The following is a 17,959-nucleotide window of genomic DNA, read 5'->3' on the forward strand; positions in this document are numbered from 1 at the left end:
TCAAGCTGTAATTCATTAAGGACATTATTGCTATCTTTAACCACAAATTCTATGTTTTTACTCATTGTATTGGTCTATAGACTAATTCAGTTGTCCATCACTTCTTTTGCGCCCCGGTTGTGGATGGGGGGGGGGATGGTTCTTCATCCCGCTGGGATCGTCCTGGAATCTAATAATAATCTTAATTAATATTCCCAATGGCTTCCCAATGCAGATTTTTCTTGTTAGTATAGTCGAATGCATACCATTCACCATCAGAGCCTTATCTTTCCCTGAGCTTCGGTAATATATCTAACTATTGACACCCTGATATATGGCCTATTGACTCCTCTCCGAGATCGGTGCCCTCGTCAGTAGCACCGTTGGTAAAATCGTTGATCTCTGATTTCAACCACCGGGTGGAAAAGACCTGAGCTCAAGTGCAATCGACGACGGGAGAAACTTTTTATGAGCCTTTTCTACAAAGTGGCTGAGTTGGTGGATCTCAGGCGAGGGTAGCATGTTTTGTTTTCTCCCGCGAACTCGGGATTTTCATCCTGCAAGCAGAAGATAGACCACAGAACACACGCAATTTACAGACAGCATATAAGGAGCAATATGACCTTAGTCTCTGGGCATGTGACACGAAACTTTATATCAAATGTTACCTTTGCCATAGGAAGAGATGTTAAGAAACGGTTCAGCCCTAGTTTGTGCTCTTCATACTTAATCACTGGTCACGGATTCTTAAATTCAAAATTATTTCAATCCGGCCTTGTCAACTCACAGCTTTGCTCCTGCGGGTCCGAGAAAACTTGGGCTCATGTGATTTAACATTGCTCCAACTACAATGACCAAAGATCAACAATAAAATCTTATCATAATAATTTTGCTGAGGGAAATGAAGCTATATTCGTGAAAAATGAAGAATCCTTTCAGACATTTCAAAGATTTGCACTAGAAGTATTCACAAAAAGAAAACAGATGTTGGCTGCTCCATCTCCTGCTTCTTCTTCAACTGTCGGACAGCTGGCAAATACACCTACGCCATCTACAACAAACTCTTAAACTTCCAACCACTACCTTACGTGAATGTTAGCTGTACAATAGGCTTTTTGCATTTATCTAGAAATGTATCCTAAACTTCAAACAATAGAGAAGAAGAGAAGAAAAAAAAAACTTATGCTGATACTTGATTACGCTCTTGGACTCTATTGAAACAAATACTTAGTATTCAGCGCACCTATCACGGTTATATTATAAAATGGACCTACTAACTTGACAGGATGTACCTAAGATAGAATACTTGCTATGATATTTCTCTTTTCCCAGAAGAACTAATTTCAAAACAGAATGCCTTTTCGATAGGACTCAACCGACTGGACTACCTGATTGGACTTTATTGGCTGCACTTACCTGACAATACGAACTTGCCTTCTCCTGCCATGGATCGGAGTTTTTATTTTCTGTTTCCCCACAGCTCCTAAAGGAGCAGAAATTGTGGCCTCACGAGGCGAACTCTTTTGCTGGTACCCAGGATTTGGGTCTCCTGTGGTACGGGATTGCTGGCACTCACTGCTTTCTCCATGTGGGAGCGAGATTAATTTTTTTTTTTGCTGGCACCCAAGGACTCATTACTGTCTGTGGGTGCAAGATTTTGCTGGTGCCTGGGGTTAGGCTCTACTAGTCTTGCATTTAACAAGTGGACTTTGGATTTTTTTTTTTTTTTCTCTTTGAATGATCCCAAACTCGTTTTGGGCATTCAGTACGAGCTACTCGAGGTCCGCCACACTACGTGCGTAGCTGTGGCCCACCTCCCCGTGGTGTAGACGGACACTGGGCAGCCTTTCCAGGTGATCGCCTGCCTGGTGACAAAGAAGCCAGAAACAACTAAACAACAACAACAACACACACACTGCACAAACAAACCCTATTTCTCCTCCTACCACGAGATAGCTATATTCCTTATTTTACTGAAATCTAACCCTGTTACTATTTCCCAAATGGTTTAAACCGTCTTTCAATCGTAAAATTCGTTGTCAAGTACCAATTCAACTCATCTACATGACCTTCTGTGCTTCCATGATTCTTTCACTTCTATCAAGTAAGGTGCCGATCTAATTCCCTATTCTCACTTTTACATTCGTGTATGCAAATAACAGATTGCAACCGCTGGACTTGCGAACTACTAAGTCCTAATTTTTTGATTTATTATTTTTTTTGTTGAACATTTTGTAATTATTAATATGGCAATTGCATCTTTTAAACGGTTTCAATTACCATTACCGTATAAGTTCTTTCCAAGAGGGTCGGCATGAACCAAATATATATTATAGATTTTAAATCTTGGAATGTGCATCAGTAAATGGACACTCTTTATCTGACTTACTAATAGTGCTATTCGATTTATACTACCCTCCAAAAAGTATACGGACAAACGCTAGTATTACTTTGACGTGACTGCCACTCATTGCAATCACGTTAATGTGAAAAACTCCATAAGAAATGTGTTTGTACCTCACTCCTGCTAATGCATTAAGCTCCTGATTGATGTTTTGCAGGGATGTCTAATGAGATTGTCATACTACAGCACCCAGTACCCTCTAGTCACGTGGAGTGAGCCTTCCAGGTCTTCTTGTACCATGCTGGACGGTGGGACAAAGTTACGCTTTCATCTCATGATAATATATATGCTACTGTCAGCAGCTGAACGAATTGACAATCCAATAATGACACCCGACAGTAATACCATTCCCAAACTCATTTAACTCCGCTTATATTGGTCTAAGTTAGTTGCTTATTCGGGAAGATTGCATGAACAGTGAAAAACAAGGGTTTCTGATTTTTGAGGGCAGTATATTTCGGATTAATTAGATCCCAAACAGTGGTGAAGTCATGGGGTGGGACGTTCGTGAATATCTCTCTTTCTGGCGACCCAGGATTTTAAGTTCCACTGATGTCCCCAAGTGATCTACTACTTCGTGTATTTATCCTTAAAATGCTCATATCCAGACGATATTAAATGATTCTGAAAATGGTATTGAAAATATTCGGCCGATAAACCTGAATAGAATGGCGCCACATCACATCACCACTGTAATCTTGAATTCTGGGTACTCATAGGTAGATTAAAATTAGGCGTGGAAAAGCTCCAACGACTTGCAAGGGCGCACTTCTTGACACCTGGAGAAATTTTTATTTCATTGAGATGTGATGACTGGGCATTGGGAAACTTAAGATAATATGGTAGATCTGAGATTTCCCTCTCTGTAATTGAGAATCCATTCTATTTGAAGACCTTTCTTCTTATGCGTGTCTGTCCCCGAAATTTTTGTGATAGCCTTTCAAAATGCAGTGAATGTGTGTCATATTTTTGATAACTTTTAAAATGACATTACTGAATGTTAATTACAAGAAACTCACCAACTTATCTGTTCAGTATATATATAAGAAATTTCCGTTGGTGAACACTGTCAACTGTAAAAGATGGAGTAGAGTCTCCTATCCGCTCTTCGGCTAAATGCAGCCCTCTTAATTTAAGGGTCTTGTTATATTGAGGAAGTTTATTAACAAATTTTTACATTCTGTTGCAATTTCTAAGAGAATTTTTTTTGCTTACTACCTTGGATTCTTAAGTGCTCAAGTTTAGAATCGTTTTAGCGAAATTTACTAATACTGCACTGTATATAGGAGTCAAAAAATTCTACTTTCCATGGCCTGACTTTATTTTTCTGCCCTTTACAGTTTGGTGCTTGTCGTAGGTTTTTTTTTTTTACTATTTTATTTTTTCGAATTCTCCAGTTTAGAATTCAAGAGTTGCTTCTAAGCATGGTACCCGCTTACGTTCTTTGCACACGTAAAAGAAGTGTTGCGAATCTAATTCTACATAAAGTGAAGTCTCTGAAGAGAGCGCCTTTTTATTTGGTTTTTTTAGCAAAAGCTGTTTATATTCTATAGTTGTCGCCTCCCTGAAGAGTACAACGCTATTTCTAGTCGAGCACCTTCCAACGAGTTCGCTCTTGGAAGGTTAATAACACTTAACTTGGAACATGTTTTTTGTGTCGATTCGAACTGCTGCGTGGGCTAGATGAGCTCTGCTATCAAAGTTATTTGCCTCAAACTAATTTACATTCTTACACCGTCCAAAAAATTACCTAGCAGTGTGTCCTGACGGTATTGTTATTTCCAAAGCGAAAAGTTTGTTACCCAAAGAGTCAAAGTATTATTTTAGTAACAATAATTAGAAACCACTGTTAGTTACCACATTATAATCATCTTTCCACGCCTAGTAGAAAGGAGTTTCTAACGACAAGAAACTTAAATTTTGGAAAAGAAATAATGGACAAGCATGCAAGCATAGAAATTCAGACCTTGGCATGTAACCTACAAACAACCAACCAACCAACTTTGAATTTAGCGACTGCTTTAGCGACTCATTAATGAAGATTTTAACTTAATTTCTGGGCTCCATTTTTCTTGGAGTATGATGCAGTTCAACAACCATTATAATCAGAGCAATCCTGAGCTGTTTCAAAGGGTGCAGCGGTTTCATCTACATTTTCTGAACACCCAAACTTACCACACCTCCTTAGAACACAGTTTATGGATTAGGATGGACTGGTGCCTCGTGATTTAGCTGGGCGCTAATCTAAACAATTCCAGCCGTGATTACTAAGGAGAAAGCATGCGAGAATTATGACACTGCGATGGTGGTGCGTTCCATAGCAGATATTTCCGGTAGAAAATAATCAGTTAAGCGAACACTGACGGTATGGGCGACTTCCCTCAGCGAACTGCTAAATTCCAGAGCTTTAAGCCAAATCAATGGTGGAAAATAGGAAGTTCTTTCTTCGACCCATATGAAGGTGGAGATAATTCAACACGTGCAAGTGACGGATCGACAAAGAAACACTAAAAGCAACCAACGTCTAGGCTATTGATTATCTATATTGGTTGTTGGAGTCGATCAGAAGCAGCCTTTTCAGAAAGGACAGTTCCCAATATCCGAAGCGGATATCACCGTACCTCCAAAGTTATGGAAAATGTAGAGAAACTGCTAAAAAAATCTGTAAGGAAAGGACCGAAACACCAGAAGAGAAAAATCAATTATTCAGAATACTTTCATATTGAAATTGGCACTCTTGTAAGTTTTATGTACATAACGAATCAGCTGTTGACGACACTTGACATGAAGACAATGTAATTCTTATCAAGCTACGTGCAAATTTTTACTTGTAAGCATACAAAATATTTCTTTTTGATTGGCAGAAAATTGAATGAACAACACTGAATTTTACCTATTCTTCCACCATTCAAAACATGGTTAAAATTTCCACGATGGTAATTCAAGTTTCTTCAAAAGATACATAATATCTTTCTCACCGGTGTGGAATTCCTTGCCAATTGATCATTTTCGAATTTCAAGAAAAGTGCCATCTAAATTTTAAATTTATAATCGTTTACTTTTGTGTACGTGTTTTTTCTTACATTTATCTTTTATGTTGAGTCCCAAGTTCGGTTTAGTTTGGACAAATAAGATTCTAGATGTCTGCTCAAAGTGATAAATGAAATTTCTTTTCTTGTGTAGGGACAGCAGCCGGCCCTGTCTGTAGTTGTAGTCCCAACCACTTTGCCTGTGTTACGACACTGTATGGTAACTGCACGTGCATTCCTGCTAGATGGCGCTGTGATTCAGATGATGACTGTGGAGATGGAAGTGACGAAGTTGACTGTGGTGAGTATTATAACAAAGTAATCCTCATAGACGAAACAGGTTTATGTCTAAATGGTCTTAATCATACCAATTACAATGCTTCCCAATTTCCATAATAATTTACATTTATTTGGGACATAATTTGACGACCTGAATAACATTATCCGAATTTAAATTTGAAAGGAATTGAAATTATTTTAAAAATGCTCTTCTTACTTTGTGTTTTGCAAATTCCTTCACTGCATTTCAAAAATCCACTGCCCGTGCAATGTTAGAATTTATATGAAGAATTGATAACCCATTTAAGCCTTTCTTCGGAATATTGATCTGTTAAAATTCTCCACTCTCCTCTTGACGCTGAAATTTCTTTCCGCGGAAGCAACGAAAGCGGGTAGACTCAAAAATATTCTAAGTCCTACATAGAAATATGGAAACAACTCAATTAGATTAGTCTCCAATACGTTCTGTAGCAAATTCGCTGGAGACAGTTCTGAACTGAAGTGTGTTCTGTAAATTTTCTTCATAAAAACCAGTTCGTGGCATATTTCGTGTGAAATATCCTCAGCATATTTCTGTTACAATTGTTTGTCTGAGACCTTTATTCGTTCATCATTTAAATCCTGAAGGTACATCAGGATTCCGAATAAGTTACTGATTTCGCACAAGAATCAAAACATTGCAATCCAGATATTACCGAATCAATACTATCATATCCAGCCCAGGAAATTTGGAGCATCTCTAAGGACTGCTATCTAAATGGCCCTGCCCTCACCATCTGGGCCTGCTCTTCAGAGTTGTAAAATGGTTTTAATTGAGTATTTTTTATTACTTTAATAGTAGCAGTGAGATGCAAATAATCCCGAGAATTTTGCACCAACCAACAAAAATAAACTACCTATTTGAACCTGTAAATGTTAGCTACTTTATTCGTCTGTAAATATCCATGTACACTACCTGTTCCGTTTATCCGCAACATCAGCTGGGTTATATGAGCTTTCCCGCAATAGTTGAAATATTCATTTGCAGCTGCGCTTTAAAAAAAAAAATAAATCCTAAGAAACAGATGGTTGTATTTTAACAGGAAAATTAATATTCCTGTTTTTTTTCTTAATTTACCATTGAGTTCCAATTTTCATTACTTATATACACTTCCCTAATTTCTTTATTAATTTCTGGACAACGTTCTATTGAGAGTTGGTAATGTCTTAACAAGCATCATGTGTCAAATGCAACTATAAATACGTTTGTAGCCCTTCGAGGAGACAGAACAATTGTGAACCTAGGTCGACGATTGGTGAAGTGATCTGTAAATGAAAGCGGACTGGTGCTGAAACCGTCACGAAACGATCCGAAAAACCTTCAAAGCTGAAGGAACTTGAGAGGAGAATCCTAAAAAGAATCCTCCGTTCGGAACGCGGGTCGACGTTATCGCAGCACACATACGCATTATGCATCAGTGAGATGATTGGATACATTTTAGTACCAGTATAGTGCGCAGGACACTGCATGGTATGGATTACCACGGTTGTGCAGCTGTCCACAAGCCACTAATCACCTCGACTAATTCCAAACACTATCTCGATTTAAGGCCCTCTGTTTTATAACTTGAAAAATTTATAAAACAAATTTACAAAAAAAAAACTGGTGGAGAGTGTTTCAGGGCAACTAGAAGCTATCATGAAGGTCTCTGCACACATTATTAGTTTTCCTATAAATGTTCTAGTTTTTATCGATACAAGTTTAATATAATTCAGTCACTACTTAAGTTGACATCGAAGACCTGCCCTTCTACTTCATTTAATTTGGATCTTCAAGGTAAGTGCAAAGCCATAGAGTACCTCTAATTTGATTTTTAACTATTTAATTAACCATTAATATTTACAATTATGTAGAATCGTATTTGAAAATTCATCACCTTTTATGTAATCTGTTAAATATTTATACTTGTAAGTACCTTAGACGTTGTAAACAGGGAATTCAACCTGTAAAGTGTAAATAAACAAAACCACAATGAACAGAGGGCCTAAAATTTACCTGAAAATTACGACCATATTTCAAAATTATTGATTTTCAAATTATTGGAGTTGTGACAAATTTTAGCATTCTTGAATAACTTTTTTTTTTCTGAAATTTGCTTTTAGTGCAGCAGTGTGTATATGGTAAAGGTCCAAATATTTTTTTCCCTACTGTTTTCACTTGCAGAAAGAAAACAAAGGCATAAATAATATTTAAAATAATTTTTAATAATAAAAATGAGAGTTTCAGGTTTTTATGTGCTAGCGTATATTCATAATGCGCTTATTGTGTTCACCGTGTCTGTCTATCCGTCTGCAGGTAATAACTATTCCGATTGGATTGATTTTCATGAAATTTTATATTTGAGCCTTGTAGAAAAGTATGTTGCCCCTTTCGAGATTTCATTAAAATCGGACCAATAGAGATCTGACAGTTATTTTCGACAATTTCTTGTTGTCATGCGCTAATTTGTAACAAATGCAGCGTATACGCAGAAACGAAATGTTTTGGTTTGAATTATTAGTATTTGTTAATGAAAACTCCAAACACGAAGGATATTAGAATCTATAGTACTATGCCTGGATTGAAGGTTGAGAAGACAGAAGATACTTGTTGACATTAGACTTCAATTTCTGTAGATTGTAATTTTCAGCAAATACATATGAAGAAAGGTTGTTCAGAAAACGGAAGCTGAAATGAATAAATGCGGAAGAAGAAAAGTTGGTTCTGTGAGTTTGATGTTGGACAGTAAATGGATGTTGATTGTTTGCAGCACGTGTTCGGATTAGTTTGAAAGAGAGGAGGTGGGAGGGAATTACAGAAGCCAATTCAGAAGAATGGTGACCATAGAAGTATCTATAGGAAAAGCATGCAGAAGAAATAGAACGTCTATGAGACAGAGAGTGGAAAGACTTTGTAAGAGTCAGGTCATTAATTATCCTGATTGCCCTCTTTTGAATGGAGACTAGAAGCCTGAGAGAGGTTTCAGAGGCACCAGTCCAGTTGAGGGAACAATGTATCTATTGTTCCTAAATTGCAGCCACATCTTGCGGCTACCAGTCACTTGACGAGGTTTCTGGTAAACACCTTTAAGTACAGACATCTTTAACTATGCGTTAAACCTACCTTGTTAAACTTGAAGCTAATTCAAAATAATTGCCACAAATGATTAAACTTGACTAACGTGACTGTACAGAATGTTAAATCTTGCTAATATTTAGGCCTATTCAATTATTGCCTACAGGTGATCGGTTTAAATTTTATTAATTTCAATGCTTAGATTTTTTTTTTCAGAGTTTTCTTAGTAAACAAAAACGAAAAGAACGTAAAATTTTGTTTTGCTTATTTGAAGTTTTTCTCACGCAAAAGTTTAATTAAATTTCTCTGCTGACGTGCTTTTTCGTATCTTCTTCGCAAACCTTAATATCTCAACTTCAGAACGTTAATTATCTTTCCGTTTCTGCTCTTACTTTCTTCTGTTTGTTCGTAATGTTCGCTATTTCTTTTAGACTACACACTCTTCTACTTTTGCACAACGGAATTTTCTGTCGCCTTCGCAACGTTCTAAAGAAGAAATCCAAACTATCACCCATTATTGAACATCGAAATTAGGTCTAGGAGTTCCATAGATTGGTTTTTCAAGACTTCAATGTTTACGCCAGCGCAACACTTTCTGTTTCCGGTATCTCTCTAAGTCATGGAACATGGGAGTTAAAAAAAAATCCACTCCTAAAGCTAGTAACTAGAAATTCAGTGTGCACATAAAGTAACTTTCACACCAAGCGGATTTTAACTATAACCCAGTTGTTTATTAACAGCCACATGATTCTAATATGCTAAGCTCACACTTATTGAAATCTGCTAAGGCTTGGGTTATCTGAAAGTCTTTGACTATTGAGATATCAATCTCTTAATTTACTATAACTCTGGTAGTGGTAGAAATACTGGTTAATGATAGTACTTTTAAGTTTTCACTTATCTTCTTCTTAGAAATGACATTGTTGGATTAGTTTAAAATCTACTTTTATTTGGAAAATATTTTCCCTATCCTGCGTTTTAGAAGACCTTATTAAGAACATTTGGCCAAATGATTTATTGTTGTGGAAAATGCAAAATATACAGTGGTCTTCGGATGACGCTTCAGGATTCATTATGCAGCTCTGCCTTTGAAGCCATTAGTTGCTGAGTAGGTGGTCAATGTTTCATTAGATATGAATCGCCTCACGAATTCTTTTTGGTAAGGATTCAACTAGACCCCTTTCATAGTTTAAACCAGTATTAAGCATTTAAAATCAACTGAGCCCTTAATTCATTCAGGTTTCGTGGATGTTGTTGTGTTTCCACTTCCGTTTTCTATAGGATTTAACTCTGGTGTTGACAGGCCAATTTAAATGCTCCCATTGTTCGTTTTTGTTTCTCTTGACAATTTAAAATATTGAAGGCCCTGTGAACCACATTTATCGTCATCTTGGAATACAGGGACTTGAGTGTTCCTCAAATATTCAGTAAAAGGCACAATATGATCATCCAATATATTCTATAGCCAGCTTAATTCATGCTGCTTAGTATTTCAAGTAGGAGGCCCACTTCAAAACAGGTTTAAACATTCTCAATACACTACTGATCCACCCGAAAGCCCAAGTTTTTCATCCACCAAACTGACCATAGACCATACTCAATCAGCAAACATATTATATGTGGCACAGTATGATCTGAGTCGCTGATGCGTCTAGAACCCTGTAACAACAAATCTTATCTCAGTGCTGTAAGCAAACAAACGTAGAAGATACCCTTGTTCAATCTGTTATATACCCTAAATACCACAAGTGAATAATTTTTGCCGCTGTCTATATTCATAACACCCCTGCTAATTTTACATCGGTATTAATTCCATTGTGGATTAATTGCCTTGATGAGATTAATAGTTCTTTGCTCTGTACATTGACAATTCTAGCACGGCGTTTGTATTGTCTGCAATCAGTGACAGAAGAGTGTGTAAGAAGAAAAAAAGGTAAGTGAGATTGTTCAATGTGTGTCTTCTGGAAATTCAAACTTTTCTTACCATCTTAGGTTATCTTCCAATTTGGAGGCGTTTACGATTGATAAAAATAACTGATGTATGAAACTAACTCGTAGTATTTGATCTCTTTGGTTGATATTTGTGTATATTGTTTGGCATTTGTCTTAGTTTAAATGGATTATAGAAAACCCGTGTTCGCTCTTCGAAATAGTTTAACATACCATAAAATGGTTTGTTAAACTTTATTCCGAAGAGCGAACACGGGTTACTGATTGATTAATTCTTATTCCTAATTGCAGATGAGGCTGGCAATCTCAGTTGCAGTTAGGATTACACTTCGAAGAGCGAACACTGGCTGCTGATTGATTAATTCTTATTCCGAATTGCAAATGAGGCTGGCAATCTCAGTTGCAGTTGGGATTACATTGTGGATTGCTTCTTCGGTGTATTCAAACTAAAATAAATAAAAGCAGAAGCGTGAAATAGAAAATAATAACAATATAAAGCCATTTTGAACACGCAGATGTCAAATTCAGGCACGAAGTGGAACAGGAGACATCCGGTAAGTCCGAACAAGAATCGACGTATGGCTCCAAATCGCACATTCTCTCTTTTCTACCGCTGTTGACTGAACAGCAACGTACGTCGGCAATTTCTGCTCTGCCTTTGTACTGAAACACACGTGCCAACCTGCTGTCAACGACTATTATCTTCCATCGCTATTCGCCTTTCCGTTCTGCCTTCCTCGCGCAGCCGGTCCGTGCCTGTTAGAAGTGCCGCGATGGTTACACACGCTTTCTGATTGTATCGTACAGTAAGGAACCAACCAGCAACATTTATGGCAAATCACACCGACTAAAGTTACATTGGACTAACAAGCTTCACTTCCGCTGCCTGTTAGCATTGTCTTTGCAACATATTGATGCTAGCAGTAGACGATACCTGATTTTCCGCTCTATAATCAGGACTGTTTTGCGGCTTACTGCAGCCATTTTCTGCCCAATAATTTGAGAAAAATATATAACATCTAAAAAAACCTTAAAGATGTCCCCTTATAGTAAACAGAATCTACAAAATGAAAACAGATATGTGTATTAAGCATGTTCCAATTTATTGAGTGTATATACGTTGCATCATATGTTGCATCATTTATTGCATCATATGTTGCATCATTTATTGCATCATATGTATGATCAAAAAGTTCTGAGAATAGGATATATGAAATGTAATATTAACTTACAGAATAGGTTATTTTGATAGGCTTAATGTCTTATGCAGTTTCTGAAATTTAATTTTTTATGGTGGTAAGTGGAAGAAGAAGGATGAATATCCAGCAAATTGAATATCGTTCAATAAAATGTTTTGCTAAAGAAATCCTTGAAAGAATGACAAGGGTGTTTGGGAAAGTATCATCCACTTATGCTATTTCAAGACTGTCGGCAGAGTTCATGAGAAAATACGGTTAGTTAAGGATGATTCAGGATCTGATCTACCATCTGAAGCGATCAGTTCTGAAACGTAGCAAAGTACTTAACTTTTCCCATGGAAGCGGTTTAATATATTTCAATGCATATTCCAATAATAGATAAACTAAATTCCTAGGAAGTGTTGTTTATAGGATTCTCTTGCTCTCTCTTTCTCTCCGAAGAAACGGCGAGGAAAATGGAGTAGGAAAATCACAGTTAGCACAGTTTCGATTGTAATGTGATATTTAGGGGTAGAAAAAATTCCAGGAAACATATAATGTGTGCCACAAAGCACTCTCCAGGAACATCTCTACAGTAATTCGTCAAAGAAAACATCTCAAAAATTATAATAATCTTAGATTACAATTTATCACTGCCGCAAGGATTCGGGAAAGAGGGCTTTATGCAAGTGACTCGCTGTCTGCATCTCTTTAATTCCAGCGAAGAAAACTCACTCAAACTGAAGTCTACAAGAGATCGTTGCATGCTCTTCTACACTGGATCACGATTGAACGTACTGAAGCTCTGCGGACCTTCACCTGAAGAGGACAGGCTGAGGTTTTTGAGGTTAAGGCATTTATCAATGTTACGACAACACAAAATTAACACAACAAAGTTAAGACACTTAACAATCAATGTCTTAACTTTGATTAAACTTGAAGTTCTGACTAGAAATACATTCCTTTCAACTCCTAACACTTCCTTATTTTAAGGGCCTCCATGGCACAATAAGTGGGTCACTGGATACCTTCTTCAAACAGGCCTCTGAGGTTGGGTATATTCATACTGTAGTTTTTAGTGTTTTGCACCAACCTTGCGTAGAAATAAAAATAAAAACACCAAGGAAACTGAACTTTTGATAACTGTGTTTATAATAAATTACAATAACCTGTATTTACAATAAATTTAACTTTACAATAAACTATACATATGAATTATTAAAATCTGCTACATTACAATCAATAAAATGCATTAAAATATACTAGATTAAAAGCGATAAAAATCGTAGCTTTCAAAGGCTCCAGCCTTCTTCTTCAGCGGTGTTTTCTTGTTCTGCAGTACATCTTTAAATATCAGTAGGTTAATGGTACTCCTCACGTGTTTTCATTCACACGTGTTCCGTTCTCTTGCGTTGTGGAACCGGAAGTGGCTCGAGCGGAAGTCATACGGAACCGTTCATCCCTTCTGAGGATAGTGGTCTCAAAGATGGGATGAATCCGCGTACCTCTATCTCTATTAATGTTAATTGTAGAACAAATCCGCAAACTCTCGAGCCACTTACGGTCCCAGAACTTATGCGCCCGATCGGTGATGATAGCATCGTCCGGGGAGATCTGGTGCTGCTTCTCCCAAAAATGCTCGGCCACGGCGGACTTGCCATATTCTGCATTTCTTATTGCCTTAGTGTGTTCCCCCAGACGATCTTTAAGACGGCGTTTTGTTTCCCCTACATAACATTCCCCACAATCCGGGCATCTAATGCTATATACGACCCCACTTGTGTTCTCTTTTTGAATGGGGTCTTTAACCTGAGACACGATTGTGTGCAGCCTCCGCCCTGGAAGCTGCACACAACGTGTCTGGTACTTTCTTAGTATTCTAGCTATATGATCAGTCAAACCCGGATAGTAGGGAATGTATGCAGTGGCTATTGGTGTAAAAGGCTCGCCTCTCCTCTGATTTCCTTTAACATATTTCTCTATAATCCTCTGGGGGTAACCACATTTTGCAAGATCCGTCGTGACCCGTTCATACTCTAACTTTCTATCATCGGAGGTACTGCAATGTGATTTTGCTCTATCAACTAAAGTTCTTATCACACTGTTCCTATGATGGTTGGTCTGAGCTGAGCTGTAATGCGAATACTGCCCTTTACACATGGACTTCCTATATACCCTAGTCTTTAGCTGTCGATCTTCCCTACAGACCAACACATCTAGGAACGGCAAAACCCCTCCTTCTTCCACCTCCGATGTAAATTGTATGAATGGGGAGAAGTCATTTAAGATGTTCAACACCTGATCTTCACTCCCCTTCCGAATAATTGAAAACGTATCATCCACATACCTTTTCCAGGGGCGCATAGGGAGAACACTAGCATTAAATATTCTGGCCTCGAGCTCCTCCATAGCTAAATTAGCTATAATTGCGCTAATGGGGGAGCCCATGGCTGTACCATTAACCTGCTTATACATAGTATTGTCAAACACCATAGTGGTGCTTGAGAGGCATAACTCTATTCCTTTCTCAATATCCTCCAGCTTTAGCTGCGTTCTAGTATTTAGGGTGGTGTCCCTCTGTAACGTCATGTGTGCACACCACACCCCATGCTCAATCGGAATACATGTAAATAGCGATTTCACGTCGAAAGAGATCATGATTTCATTCTCTTCTATGGGTTGGCTTCTAATAAACTGCACAAATTCTTTACTATCTTTAATACTGTATTCTGAAAGTCCCACTAGTGGGGATAATAATTTGGCTAAGAAACCAGAAAGTGCATAGGTTGGACTGCCTATAAATGAGACTATGGGTCTAAGTGGCACATCTACTTTGTGAATTTTAGGCAAGCCATAAAATCTTGGCATTTGGCTACCTGTAGCGTGCAACATCCAATATTGTTCCTTAGAAATTTTGTTAGACTTAAGCCAACCCTGCACCATTCTGTTCACTTGCCGTTCTAAACTAAGAAGTGGACTTTTCTGAATAACTTTATAAGTCATCTGATCTTCCAATAAACCCAACGCTTTAATTCTATATGCTTCCTTATCAAGAACCACAGTTGCTCTGCCCTTGTCCGCGGGTAGGACTACGATGCTATCATCTTGTTTAAGGCTTCTTAGCGCTAATTTTTGCTTCACATTAAGATTGGAGGGGGCATCTTTAGCTTGACTTAGGATCGCTGCTACTTTTACTCGAACTTCATTAGCTGTAGCTTCGGGAAGTTTGTTTATAGCCCTTTCCACGCCCATTGCTACTTCTGCAACGGGTAATCTGGGCGGTACCATGGCAAATTTCGGTCCTAAATTTAGAACCTCCAATTGCTCTTTAGTTAATTGTTTGTTGCTCATATTCACCACAAAATCCTTGGTGGTGCTATCACTATTGCCCCTAAGCTTGGTTTGTTCTCTAAGCTTGTCAAACTTCCCCATTTGTCTCCGTCTATAACTGTCAGAAATTTGTTTTGCTTTAGCTGCTTTACCTCCGATGATAGAAAGTTAGAGTATGAACGGGTCACGACGTATCTTGCAAAATGTGGTTACCCCCAGAGGATTATAGAAAAATATGTTAAAGGAAATCAGAGGAGAGGCGAGCCTTTTACACCAATAGCCACTGCATACATTCCCTACTATCCGGGTTTGACTGATCATATAGCTAGAATACTAAGAAAGTACCAGACACGTTGTGTGCAGCTTCCAGGGCGGAGGCTGCACACAATCGTGTCTCAGGTTAAAGACCCCATTCAAAAAGAGAACACAAGTGGGGTCGTATATAGCATTAGATGCCCGGATTGTGGGGAATGTTATGTAGGGGAAACAAAACGCCGTCTTAAAGATCGTCTGGGGGAACACACTAAGGCAATAAGAAATGCGGAATATGGCAAGTCCGCCGTGGCCGAGCATTTTTGGGAGAAACAACACCAGATCTCCCCGGACGATGCTATCATCACCGATCGGGCGCATAAGTTCTGGGACCGTAAGTGGCTCGAGAGTTTGCGGATTTGTTCTACAATTAACATTAATAGAGATAGAGGTACGCGGATTCATCCCATCTTTGAGACCACTATCCTCAGAAGGGATGAACGGTTCCGTATGACTTCCGCTCGAGCCACTTCCGGTTCCACAACGCAAGAGAACGGAACACGTGTGAATGAAAACACGTGAGGAGTACCATTAACCTACTGATATTTAAAGATGTACTGCAGAACAAGAAAACACCGCTGAAGAAGAAGGCTGGAGCCTTTGAAAGCTACGATTTTTATCGCTTTTAATCTAGTATATTTTAATGCATTTTATTGATTGTAATGTAGCAGATTTTAATAATTCATATGTATAGTTTATTGTAAAGTTAAATTTATTGTAAATACAGGTTATTGTAATTTATTATAAACACAGTTATCAAAAGTTCAGTTTCCTTGGTGTTTTTATTTTTATTTCTACGCAAGGTTGGTGCAAAACACTAAAAACTACAGTACTGGATACCTTTTAATCGAAGTTCTAATCCTATCGCTGAAGAAGCACTTTTCTACACGGAAAAGTTCTTGTGACGTCCAAACCTCAACTTCAGTTATATGCATTTTATATGCAAATAAAATAAGAAGTGTTATAAATAGCAGCTCACTGAGTCAAACTCCTCTAGCACAGCAATATACCCTTTCTCGTCATACGCTGCAGTGAACACGATCTTATAAAAAATGTTAAAAGCCCAGGTTTTCTTTTCTAGAAAAAAAAAACAAAATTACATGCATAATTTTTTTAGTTTTCTTCTAACGTAATGTTATTGGGGATGCTTTCTTGTTTTGTATGACTATTTAAATAAAATTTTAAAAAACAGCCAATGTACTTGGAGAAAAAAAACCCTAAAGACGTTTCTAGCTAATTTGCAATATCCAGAACGTATGAATGGCAGCTGCATGATGCTAATTGGTGAACGTCTTTTTCTGGTTCTTTAAAACAAATTTTCCTCCCACCTTTATTATTCAAACTTGCTGACAGTAAAATGTTTTTTACTTGAAACTTAGCCCAATGCATTCTCGACCTTGTTAGTAGAGAGCAAAATCAGGCCAAAGATGCAAGGAAGCGAGCTTATTCTATATCAGCTAAACTTATTCCCAATCAACTACAATTTTCCCAATTCCTCGTTGGACCAGACTTTACCTCAACTACCTTTGCGGAAAATTTATTTCAGTGATTATAAACTCGCTGCTGGAAGTGAAACTTCATGAGAAGTAATCTTCTGTTGCGCCCCAAAATTTTATATTCCTACCTTTTAGTTCATTTTTCTAATTTCACCTGCAAGTGCAGCGCAAATATACCTTCCTCATTCATTTTGATTATCCCTTATCACTCTTTTGAAACTCGATCAGATTACCCCTAAAGTGTCTAGAACACGAACCGTCCACTTGTTCTAAAGCCTGATCATTAGAAAAAGTCGTTCTTTTGATCCTCTAGAAATTTTGTCCTTTTTAATTGAGGCTTCCAGACCTCAACACAATGTTCCAAATGCGGTCTCACCATCCTTTTAGATTTGTAGGATTCCAAATGTGGTCTCAGCATGCTATTAAATCTACAGGGTTCAAAGATCCTATAGATTTAATAGTATTTCTTGAACCATTCTTATCTCTTAATCTGTAAGTCACCCGAAATTTCTTCAACCGAAATACGAGACTACATTTAGAAGGAATATAATTCAGTAACCATTTGTTTGATCAGGCGTTGGCAACCTTTTTCTAAGCGGGAGCCGTTTTTATTAAACATTAATTATGGAGAATTCTACAAAAGCTTTTAAAAATTGAAAAGAACTAATAACTAGTTGGAAGATATGAAGTATTTTTAAATACAGGATTTTTATCTCTACCCGCAAAGTAAATACGTACGGTTTTGGACATTTTATAGACGTGTCAAACTGGCTTTGGCGTGTGTCTCTTTAATGTTCGCTGTGGGACTCCCCAAAGCGTTGACAACTTTCACAACTTTAAGCCTATATCAAAATATTGATAAATGGTGATACTTAAATGAGATACTAATATAAGATTTTAAAAAGAAC

General features: G+C 37.7%; 1 protein-coding gene across 1 annotated transcript in view; it reads left to right on the top strand.

The window, feature by feature from the left end:
• Nucleotides 1-17,959, top strand: part of Lrp4 (LDL receptor related protein 4) — a 904,868-nt gene that overhangs the window by 139,308 nt on the left and 747,601 nt on the right. Inside the window, exon 2 of the mRNA XM_090386734.1 lies at nt 5,567-5,713. Coding sequence (XP_090242860.1) covers nt 5,567-5,713 — 147 coding nt within the window. The remainder of the gene's footprint in view (nt 1-5,566; nt 5,714-17,959) is intronic.

Source organism: Mastigoproctus giganteus, chromosome 12, assembly GCF_048544385.1.
Source record: "Mastigoproctus giganteus isolate SK-2022 chromosome 12, ASM4854438v1, whole genome shotgun sequence".
In the NCBI taxonomy this organism is placed as follows: Eukaryota; Metazoa; Arthropoda; class Arachnida; order Uropygi; family Thelyphonidae; genus Mastigoproctus; species Mastigoproctus giganteus.